Source organism: Electrona antarctica (assembly GCF_951216825.1).
Source record: "Electrona antarctica genome assembly, chromosome: 12".
NCBI lineage: Eukaryota > Metazoa > Chordata > Actinopteri > Myctophiformes > Myctophidae > Electrona > Electrona antarctica.
In genome coordinates, this window is record NC_136793.1 from 10,354,252 (window position 1) to 10,366,751 (window position 12,500).

Consider the following 12,500-nt stretch of genomic DNA (forward strand, 5'->3'; position numbering starts at 1 on the left):
GCTGTGGCAGGTTGCAGGTTGACATGTGCAGGGTGTGGTGCTGTGGCAGGTTGACATGTGCAGGGTGTGGTGCTGTTGCAGGTTGACATGTGCAGGGTGTGGTGCTGTGGCAGGTTGACATGTGCAGGGTGTGGTGCTGTTGCAGGTTGACATGTGCATGTTGTGGTGCTGTGGCAGGTTGACATGTGCAGGGTGTGGTGCTGTTGCAGGTTGACATGTGCAGGGTGTGGTGCTGTGGCAGGTTGACATGTGCAGGGTGTGGTGCTGTTGCAGGTTGACATGTGCAGGGTGTGGTGCTGTGGCAGGTTGACATGTGCAGGGTGTGGTGCTGTTGCAGGTTGACATGTGCAGGGTGTGGTGCTGTGGCAGGTTGCAGGTTGACATGTGCAGGGTGTGGTGCTGTGGCAGGTTGACATGTGCAGGGTGTGGTGCTGTGGCAGGTTGCAGGTTTTCAGTCTAGTGCTGAGCGTTTGTCTTATCTGGGTCGACGTGTGTTTATTATTGATGTCAGGAACGCAGCTTGTTATCAGCGAGGCAGCGATCATTAGAAATGTATATATATATGCGCTGGCAGCCAAATCCCTCTCCATGCTGCTGATATGCAGTGATGTCCCACATATTACACTACATGTATGAATACAAATAGCCCAGGGATTGCATGGCACGCACGCAGGCACACAGGCACATGTGAACACATGCACGCACGCATATGCTGTATGTGAGCCACATGCACGCACACACACACACACGCACACATACAGACTCATGTAGACACTACTACGCCAGGCAACTATGACTTGCACGCACGCAAGCACGCACATTCTCTGTCTCTCTCTCTCTCTCTCTCGGTCTGTCCTCTTGCACACTGCGAGGGACACACATGCATGCACGCGCGCACACACACACACACACACACACACACACACACACACACACACACACACACACACACACACACACACACACACACACACACACACACACACACACACACACGCTGCCTTGCAATCACAATTTGTTATGTCTAATGATAGTTCTACTTGAATATTGACATGGATTAATAATAATCCTGCTAGTGTTTCAGTAGCGCGACTCGACTCACAAGCATGAACAATCGTGGGGATTTTGAGTCCATGCCACATTGTGAACCTCTGACCCCGGCAAACAAAGTTGCATAAATTAAGCATTGAGGCTACTTTCCTCCAAAACAGTTTGGTGACAAGCAATCTGCGAATCCATTCCTTTTAACCTCTGGGGCAAATTGAGGAAATCACACTAATTGCTTGCTCCCTGCTCAGGGCCCAGCAACCAAGCAGAGCTCCTATTCCACTGACCAGTGAGCTGACAGCTTTTCATTGCAAATTGAAATTCTGTCTTGAGAGATTATAGGTGACAGCTGATATATCATTTGCTCATTGTGTGTTTTTTTTAAATAATTGCCATGCTTCCGTCCATCTGTCAGTCCGTGCATACTTCTATCTCTTTGGTCCAAAATCCAGATATCATGAACATTGCTGGTTGTATTGCCATGCCATTGACTGTGCAACTTCACAATGCTCAGATCGTAGCACTGAAATGTCCTCTTGCACACTGTGAAGGGACCATACAACAACCCCAAAATTCACCCCCAAAAAGAACAGAAGCAAAATCGGCTTTTTATACGTCATCAGAAGCGTTGATATTGTAACCGCGAGGTAGCGATGATTGAGTAATGAGCCGGTAACATTGATGTTCTGTTCAAACACCTCAATCTGAGAATGGATTCTGAGAAAAAAAAGTTATGGCGGTGGACGGTGGGGAATCATTTCATTGACGGACCACAGCGGAACCAAGTGTTAGCCTAACCGCAGGAACGCTTGCTAGACGGTGGATATCAGCGGAAGCATTTTGAATCAATAAATCGTAAAAGACGTCTTCGGCAGAAAGACATCGACTGCCAGATTTATGTGTGGCTGCTTCATTTGCTTACCTATTAAGTAGTCACAGAATATATTCATCTCCACTCCACTCCGATTGCATCACCGACCATTGATAATCCGAGAGATGTTCGCTGTCTCAGCTGTTGGTATACGCAAATGCGCCTGGCATGCCTTTGATCTGTCGCACACAAAACCTTTTGACGACGCATGCGCACCACTGGCGCACCAGTTATGTGCAGGGCTGATCAGCATATCTAAAACTAAACATAGCGGTATTTGGAATGTATGGATGTCACACGCAGTTTTTTCATTTGTTTTCAGGACATTTTTTCCTGGAGCTTTTTAATCACAGTTCTTTAGTTTAATACAAAGGCTTTTGGTATATTTGTTCCTGTTGTTTACATATTTGTCTTAATCCAAAATGTTGTGCTTTTTATCTCCTATAATTCCTCCTTCTGTGTGTGTGTGTGTGTGTCTCTCTGAGCTACAAAGTGGAGGGGAAAAAAATAAGAAACTCCTATATTTGCATGATCTATTATCATGGAGAATAAAAACGTGAATAACAAACAACTCTCTTTCTCTTCTCTCTCCTCCTCCTTTCTTCTTCTTCTTCTTCTTCTTCTTCTTCTTCTTCTTCTTCTTCTTCTTCTTCTTCTTCTACTCTTACTCTTATTCTTATTCTTATTCTTACTCTTACTCTTATTCTTATTCTTCTTATTCTTATTCTTATTCTTATTCTTATTCTTATTCTTATTCTTATTCTTATTCTTATTCTTATTCTTATTCTTACTCCAACTCCTCCTCCTCCTCTCTCTCCAGGTTGGAGGGTCCGTCGTACGAGGTCATGCAGCTGGAGTTCGAGGTGGACAACGTGGTGAACCTGGTGCCCACCCAGGTGCTCCACTGGCACGTGGAGTACCCGGGGGTCCCGCAGGCCGCGGGCCCTCGCTCCGAGAAGGTCTCCTACCTCTACATAAGCAGCATGGACATCCAGGGCATCGTCCCGCTGGCTGAGGTAAAGGCGTGGAAGAACACGCACGCATACGTACACCCACATACGCGCACGCCCGCGCACACACACACACACACACACACACACACACACACACACACACACACACACACACACACACACACACACACATGCACACACATACACAAACACACGCACACAGAAATGACAAAATATTGACCTTTAGACGAAATGCGTAGGGTTTTGCTGTGCACAAAACCCAAGTTAGACGCATCAGAAGAGATTATCCTGTCAGTATATTAGAGTTAAAGTAACAGACACTCTCTCGCACCATCGCAAGCTCTCACCTCCTCATCCATCCTTGCCCCCCCCCTCTCTCTCTCTCTCTCTCTCTCTCTCTCTCTCTCTCTCTCTCTCTCTCTCTCTCTCTCTCATCATCTGTGTCTCTCTCCATCTCTTCTGAACCACCCGGGGGACGATCAAATCTAAAAGGTCAGCCTGTTTACTACCCAGCTGTGACTACAAAGTCTATCTCTCTCCCTCTCGCACGCACGCACGCACGCACGCACGCACGCACGCACGCGCGCGTGCGCGCCGCACGCACGCACAGACACGTGCACCATGGCGCCCCCTGCGTGTGGCATCATGCTGACCGGTATTAGAGTGACAGTCACGTCTGCTGAGCCACAACCGTCTGTAGGCCTCTGAACACACGGCCTTCCTACATGCTGTACTCTCCATGACAACCCTCTGTAGGCCTCTGAACACATGGCCTTCCTACATGCTGTACTCTGAGCCACAACCCTCTGTAGGCCTCTGAACACAACCCTCTGTAGGCCTCTGAACACACAGCCTTCCTACATGCTGTACTCTCCATGACACACTAACACAATATTTACTCATTCAATGCCACACTACACAATCATTTAAATCACCCGGTGCCACGATATATCGTTTCAGTGCGTACTCTTATTTTGAAAAGCCCAAAACTCCCGGGCCGTGAACCCGGAAATAACAACGGCTGGGTAAAGTGTTCCGCGATCTTATTTGAATTCACCCCGAAATGTGTGTGCTAGCAGCAGCGAGCAACGGGCTCCGCCAAACTATGGTCAACTCAACTGTCATTGCATCTCTGTATGTAGGCTATTTATAATTTTATTTTACCGACGGCACGGGTGAGCGGCCGACGGACCGTGGATCCCAAATGACTCTGGGCCCCATCACGGTAGTGAAGAAGACAAGAAGTCATGGTGGAAAGGATACCAATGGCATAAAGCAGGAAGAGGAGAGGAGAGGAGTGGAGGAGGAGAGGAGTGGTGAACATAATCGCATATTCGTGTCGCATTTCGCTGGCGAAATATTTCGCATTTTCGGGTTGCTTATTCACGTCGCATCGCTACTTCGCCAGTGTGTAAGGCCCTTCATTGCGTTCCACTTGCACCAGTGCAGCTGGCACACACACGGCTACACAGTAGTATGGGTCTTGTCCATTAAACACGGCTACACAGTACTATGGGTCTTGTCACACACACGGCTACACAGTACTATGGGTCTTGTCACACACACGGCTACACAGTAGTATGGGTCTTGCACCAGTGCAGCTGGCACACACACGGCTACACAGTAGTATGGGTCTTGCACTAGTGCAGCTGGCACACACACGGCTACACAGTAGTATGGGTCTTGCACTAGTGCAGCTGGCACACACACGGCTACACAGTAGTATGGGTCTTGCACCAGTGCAGCTGGCACACACACGGCTACACAGTAGTATGGGTCTTGTCCATTAAACACGGCTACACAGTAGTATGGGTCTTGCACCAGTGCAGCTGGCACACACACGGCTACACAGTAGTATGGGTCTTGCACCAGTGCAGCTGGCACACACACGGCTACACAGTAGTATGGGTCTTGCACCAGTGCAGCTGGCACACACACGGCTACACAGTAGTATGGGTCTTGTCACACACACGGCTACACAGTAGTATGGGTCTTGTCCATTGTAACCGTTTTCTTTAAAGGAGCATTCAGTGATTTGGGTGATTTGGAAAACCCTCCGGTCTGCCCCGGTAACAAGATGTGCACATGCACGCACTACAGTGGGGTGACACGCGACCGGCCAACAGCACACACATCAAGACCTGCCCCCGCTCGATCATGATTGGTGGAAAGCCCCTCTATATCCTGATTGGATGAAGGCTGGGCCACCTAGCCAAAGACGAAACCTAAGGTTTTTTTTATCCCCAGGGGTTAACTGGGGACAGGGAGGAACTCCTTTTATGATCAGCACACTCTATAGTAGGGAGGATTATCACAACAAAACAAAAAAAGATGTGATATTTGAAATAAGTGAAATCACTGAATATACCTTTAACCTTTTCTGATGTGTGGTTTTGGGGTTCACATTATATGGCCCCATGCACACATACAGAACACATGTTTGTGGTTAATGGCCGGTCCAATTCATTTCCAATGGAAGTCACATGGTTTGACAAGACAGTCTTGTTTGATGGCTTTGTTGCCCCCCATCAAACAGCACTGTCTTATCAAACCATGTGACTTCCATTGGAAATTAATTGGATTAAACACGGGGCAAGACACCAGACAGACACAAGACAGGTGTCTACAATGCAGACTCAGGAGCCGTTGGTCCGATCAATTTCTCAGTCAGCACTGCAGACACACACACAGTCAATAAAACATATATATACTGTATACTCCACACAAAGAGCAAACCGATTATTTGCTGCCTAAAAAGTTCACCTTTAAGCCTAGTTCAGGATTTAGGACTGACTTTTCATCGCAGCAAGTGAGCAACATCAATAATGTCATTACAGTGACACACACACACACACACACACACACACACACACACACACACACACACACACACACACACACACACACACACACACACACACACACACACACACACACACACACACAAACCGATAATATAGACCTATCTCCACCTATTTAGCTCCTTCAAATTCCATCTGTATTATAGGCTACTGTAAAGGATAGAATTTTGGAGGATGATGTTGGATTTTGGAATGTGTACCTGAGCCTCCAGGGGCCTTTTGACCCTGCGTGCACGCACGCACACACACACACACACACACACGCGCGTGATGGCCCATGTGAAGTCATCCTATATAAGCACCTCCAGCTAAGAGGAGGTTGGGCTGGCTCTTTTCAGGACTTACCCACCTCTATTACTATAGTGTGCTGCAGCTAATCTGGTCTGATAGCCTTCCCTCACGCAGCAAAGCCCCGGCCAGGAAACTCAATTTGGTGCTTCTGACACACAGCTGGCTACATGGGGAGAAGCAGCTCCCACCCTCTGGCTGGGGAGAAGCAGACTTCAGGAGTCTTTTTTAACCCATTTACCTCTAGCATGAATTCATCCCTCGATCGCGTACTGCCAGGGTTTTATCACGCGTAACACTTACTTTGAAGAGCCAATTATCCGTAATTCCATGTTCTGTGACAAACTGCTGTGTGTGGTGTCTTCACCGGTTGTTCTTCTCTTGGTCGATGGTGGATAAAGCCGACCGCGAGTATCACAGCGCCTGCTACAGGCGGTTGAAAACGCTTGTCTGGCCCAGAAACTGCCCCCTCAATGTCGTTTCTGAGATACAAGGCTTTTAATGCAGGGCTTAGAATGGAAGTGGATGCACGCGCATCTTCAAAATGGCCGCGACAGTGTGTGTTTTGTGTCCCAGAGTATTGTTTGCGGTAGCAACATCAGCTAACCATCGAAACCGATCAAACAGCGATTAAACAATTAGAACACGAGAAATCTGTGTTTGGCGGAGCAGTTAGAAAGAGTAGGTTCTCGTGTTCCATGTGTTCGGCGGCAGGACGGTTAAATGTATTTTTTATATAAATTAACCGATTACATCCATGCCACCTTTGACTCTGGCGGCAGTGCCAACAGAATGCACGAAAAAGGTCCGCGAAGAAGACCCCGTGATTCGGCTCCAGAAGCGCTAATATGCTAACGTCACGATATTGTTTTATTGAGTTCCTCACCTCATATCACCTCAATCTGAGACTCAAAAGCCGCTAAAGATCGCATGCGAAGGGAAGCTAGAATACGGTAAATATAATAGTATTCATTCTGGATTCATAGAAAACTATAAAATATCATCTTCTCGAGAATGGCACAGCCGGGTTTAAGCTCTACATATGAGATTTCTCAACATTGGCATAGATTGTGTTAAATCGGCCCAAAAATACAAATGTTGACACATGTTGTTTGTGTCACGATGCAAGATACTTAACAAGATAGCTGTCTGTAAGCGCCAGGCAGCTTCTATTATAATGTTAATGTGAATGGGCTCCTCATAATATGGGTATAATACATTTATGTCATTCCATTGTACTGACCCGTGACTCGATCGGCTCGGTGGGGGGGAATAGTCCCGAGTACCTTGGTCCGACACCGAGCCAAGACCAAGTCAAATTATGGGTGAGACAGAGACCGGACTCGAGTAGCCTGGTTTACAGCCTGATTCGCTGTGTTCCGTGATTTGTTTCATCACTTCACTACTTTCTGGAAAGTCTCCAATCTATCTACAATGTAGGCGGCACATGCCAAAACTGAGAAATCGACTTTTCGCTTTTGATTGGTCTGTGGTGCGAATTGGGATAAAAACACCAGTTTGACGTAATTTCAAAGTGCAGCTACTTGTCCTTATCATTCACTAAATTCACCCCACATAGCCGGCATTTTTTTTTTATATACTACTGAATCTGACATAGTAATTTGAATCAAATTAGTGTTTACTTTTACCGTAGGTTTTATTCTCGAGTCCTGAACTGGCGCAAATCTTTTCAACAGTGAGAAAAGTAGCGCTGGCTGATGACGTATCGGCAACAACGTCGCTACGTAGCCATTACACTAAAGGCTCATACATAGTCTGGATTTTCGGTGGTTAGGTGACCACTGAACTACAACATGACGTCACGAGCCGCGGTGAAGAGCAAACCACCGCCACCGCCCCAGCCCTTCTCTCTGTTTTTACTCACCACCGCTCAACGTTATTTCAGCTCCGGTGGTCACCTCCCCACCGAAAATCCAGACTATGAATGAGCCTTAAAGGAGCATTCAGTGATTTGGGTGATTTGGAAAACCACCCAGTCCGCCCCGGTAACAACACACGCTCTACAGTGGGGGGAAGTGCAACAGGCCAACAGCATGTGCACCAAGGCCCGCCCCCACTCGATCATGATTGGAGGAAGGCCCCTCTCATCCTGATTGGATGAAGGCTTTGCCACCCAAAGCCCAAACCGAAACTAGGGTTTTTTTTACCCCAGGGGCTTACTGGGGACAGGGAGGAACTCCTTATATGGTCAGCACACTTTTTAGTAGGGAAGATTATCCAAAAAATAAGAAGAAAGTGAAATCACTGAATATACCTTTAAGAGGGATTTTCTTAGACAAGAACAAAATAATAACACCCGCAATTCTAACTCGGAGAGTGGAACAAATGGAACCAATTTGTACACAAATTATATATATATATATATATATATATATATATATATATATATATATTCTGTCTCTCTCTCTCTGTCTCTCTCTCTCTGTGCTTTCCTCTAAAAGCGCCCAAAGGATCTCCAAAAACATGCAGCTTCTGGCTGCGTTGGCTGATGATTCGGCTGAGAGAGGGGTCACCGTCACAGGTCGTGAAGATGAAAGCCCCACGACCAAATCACAGGCCTCAGAAGGGGGCAGGAAAACATAATGAGCCAGTCCCCCAAACGAAAAAAAAAAAAAAAAAAAAAAAAAATGCGTCTAAAAGCACGGACCAATCATATACAGTACAATCACGAGGGCTCTTGTTTGGTTTGCTTTCAGCTCTGCCGACTTGCATCAGAGCTGCAGGTCTTATTATGGGGGAATTCTACAATGGGGGCAGAGAGGGGGAGAGAGGGATAAATAGAGAAAAATACCCCTCTTCAGGTAACAAGGTAACAATACCAATTCCTGAAGAGGGGTATTTTTCTCTTCAGAGGTAATTTACCTCTGGAAATGCTGAAAAATGGGCCCCATCTTTTAGAGAGCAAAGATGGAAGGGGGGGAGAGGGAGGGAGGGAGGGAGAGAGAGAGAGGGAGAGAGAGAGAGAGAGAGAGAGAGAGAGAGAGAGAGAGAGAGAGAGAGAGAGAGAGAGAGAGAGAGAGAGAGAGAGAGAGAGAGAGAGAGAGAGAGAGAGAGAGAGAGAGAGAGAGAGAGAGAGAGAGAGAGAGAGAGAGAGAGAGAGAGAGAGAGAGAGAGAGAGAGAGGAGAGAGAGAGAGAGAGAGAGAGAGAGAGAGAGAGAGAGAGAAAAAACCAAATCATTCCACATGAAAATATGACTTATTGGCCAACACAACACAGGAAACATCAACACAAAACGTACTTATGCAAAATGTAAAAGCCATACTGTAGATACTTTGCATCCGAAGAAAAGAAACAGACGTGCAGACGTATATGTTGTTGTTCACACGTCGTCGCTGTTGGATAGAAAAACATTCCTAATTTCAGTTCTTTATTTGCCAAAAATGAATGCCAATATTTTGTTCTTCGCAAAAAGTTACGATCCACAGGCCTGTAGATGGGCTACATTTTGAAAGGGGTTTGGCGGTGAATATTTAACCACTGAAAAAATAAGGACGTAGGACGGAAGGCACTGGAGCAACTCAGACAGTTTAAGCCCTTATTATATTGACAGGGTGCAAGTAGCAATTGCCAACGTTTCGATGTATGGGTCACATCTTCGACAAGTCATACTACATTGGATCCATTGGAACTCGGGTTCTTTTTAGATTTCCTAAAAGTTCCTACTGTATATGTTTTGGACATACACATTTTCCACCAACGAGGATATGTTATGTTTAATTTAGTTAGACATTAACACTTGCTGGACAGTAGGGGTGGGACGATATGGGTTCCTCACGATACAATATATATTGCGATATTAGGCCCTCGATAACGATAATATCACGATATTCGATATATTGCGATATATCGATATATTGTATGAAATTTCATCAACGATATATCACGATATCTGCAACTACAAAATACCTGGAACTGAAAAAATGCAGCATTTTGTATTCCCACAAAGCTGTTTGGAGACTTTGGACAAATCACCATCCAGTAATTCAGTACTTCTGGTTGCTGTGGAATCTGAGTGGGATTTGCTTTATTTTAGCTGTCATTTCCTCCTTTTCTAAACATGTTGTTCATCACTTCATTATGAACAACATTTAAAATTTAAAAAAGAAAAAAAAAAGTTTTTTTTTTCCCGATATCGATATTTTAATAATCAATATCGATTATTTATCACGGGAGGACGTATCGATATATATCGCCATATCGATATTTCAGCACACCTGTGCTGAAATAAATGCCTGAGTGCATCATCTCTCCTATTCTCTTCCTTTTTCGCCATTGATTGGATCACCACCAACACCACACCTGACAGGCCTAGAGGCATCCAATGGACTCTATTCTCCCAGCTTGGGAAGACCTTGATTTTGCTGACGATCTTGTCCTTCTATATTAACCAACCACAACAACATGCAGGCTAAAACTGACAGGCTTAATAACCTTTCCAGACAGGTTGGACTCAGTATCAACAACTCCAAAACGCAGCTGTGTGTCAACTCCACAACTCCCCACACAACCCGTCATTATTGATGAGGAACCACTTGAGTTTGTGGCAGACTTCACCTCTCTCGGCAGCCTCATCAGTAAGGACAGCGGGGCATCGGAGGACATAAAGGCAAGGCTGGGAAAGGCTCAGGGTGCCTTTTGTCAACTCCGTTCCATCTGGAGATCAAAGCAATACATTACAACCTTAAAACCAAGATGCTCCTATACAACAGCAATGTAAAGTCTGTTCTGCTGTACGGCTACGAGACCTGGCGAGTAATTCAATCATACGTGAAGAAAATTGTTTCCAAGTGGCCAAATTAAATCTCTAATAATGAACTCTATAAACAAACCAGAGCATCACCAAGGAGATTACACATCGACGCCTGAGATGGCTAGGACTGTTGTGTGCTGAGAATGAAGCAGGACCATGTCACAAAGGTGGCCTTAAGATGGACACCACCAGGAAAGAGATTGATTGATTGATTGAAGAATTTATTAACAGTTTGCAGAATTACAGTACATTTCAAGCACAAACTCAATACAAAGGCTGTTAACTGTGAGTGGACGACCCAATTAAGCATTACACTTGTTTCCAATAGGGTCCACCATGTTCAAATCATCAAAACATTTAGAGACGTACAAATAGACACTTCTATAGACAGAACAGGAATTCATCATAAAGGAGGTAAAAAGGGAAAAGAAACATATACAGTGAGGGGAAAAAAAGGGGTGGGCGGTGGGGGGGATTCACGTTCAGCTCCGTTAATTTGTTTATTTTCCTTGGAGGAGCTGCGTTGGGTCCCCAAGTCGGCTCCGTGGCCGTACCTTGAGTTGGCTGTGTGGCCGTGACCGTCTCTTGTGTTGTCCTTGCGTTGGGTCCCCAAGTTGGCTCAGTGGCCATACCTTGAGTTGGCTGTGTGGCCGCGACCGAGAAAACCTGGGAGGCCCCCAAAACCAGCTGGCGAGTGGCGCAGAACTGTGACGCAGTGAGCTGGAACAGATGAACATGCTGCCATGGATCAGATGAAATGGAGAGCGCTCATTGAAACCTTATGTCCCTTAGGGGACGAAGAGAAGTAACTTGCTGGACCGCCAATGATATAAAAATGATATTTGCTCTACATAGCATGTTTAGTTGTTCAGTTACTTTGTTCTGGTTGTATGCTCCATACATGATAATGGTCATGTGTGGTAGCCTGGCGCAGCCACACTTCATCTGCCCCTATAGCACACTGTATGCATATTATGCCCGAGGCAGATTAATATCCCACGCAGTGCAGCGCAGTGGTACAGTATATTAGTATTGCAACGCGAGGCTACATGTTTTGGAGCATACAAACATAACAAAGTAACTGAACAAAAATGTGTAATTTGTTAACTAGGGTTCATCATGCCATCTTGCATTTACAGTAAGTAACTCCGGATAAGAGTGTCTGCTCAAAGAAAAAATAGCATAATTGCAATTGTAAGGCAGCAGAAGTGCCCATCTTTCAGTCCAAATTCAGAGACAGAGAGAGAGAGGGGTTGATGGGGACTATTTTCTCTTGCTCTTGGAGATATTTTAGTGGTGAAATTGGAGCAGTAATCATGTTATTTCATGTTGTTTCAGACCAAAGCCATTATGTACGTATACCGTATAAACACCACGGCCAATTCTGTCAGATGGAGAAACGCACGCACGCACGCACGCACGCACGCACGCACGCACGCACGCACGCACGCACGCACGCACGCACGCACGCACGCACGCACGCACGCACGCACGCACGCACGCACGCACGCACGCACACAAACACACACAGGGAGAGTTACATCCCGTCCAGTTTTAGATGGTGGACTAAATAACTTCAGTGTTTCCTCATGGGGTTTGGCTGAAATAAATCATCTCCATTTGTTAAATCAGACACCATGGACTCTCTCTAACGCGTGTGCACACGCACACACACACACACACACAC

At 46.0% G+C, this 12,500-nt stretch overlaps 1 protein-coding gene across 1 annotated transcript in view; it reads left to right on the forward strand.

The window, feature by feature from the left end:
- The window catches only part of LOC306934667 (transmembrane protein 132D), a 434,395-nt gene that overhangs the window by 302,592 nt on the left and 119,303 nt on the right, over nucleotides 1-12,500 (forward strand). Inside the window, exon 7 of the mRNA XM_079517336.1 lies at nucleotides 2,739-2,934. Within this exon, the coding sequence (XP_079373462.1) occupies nucleotides 2,739-2,934 (196 nt within the window). The remainder of the gene's footprint in view (nucleotides 1-2,738; nucleotides 2,935-12,500) is intronic.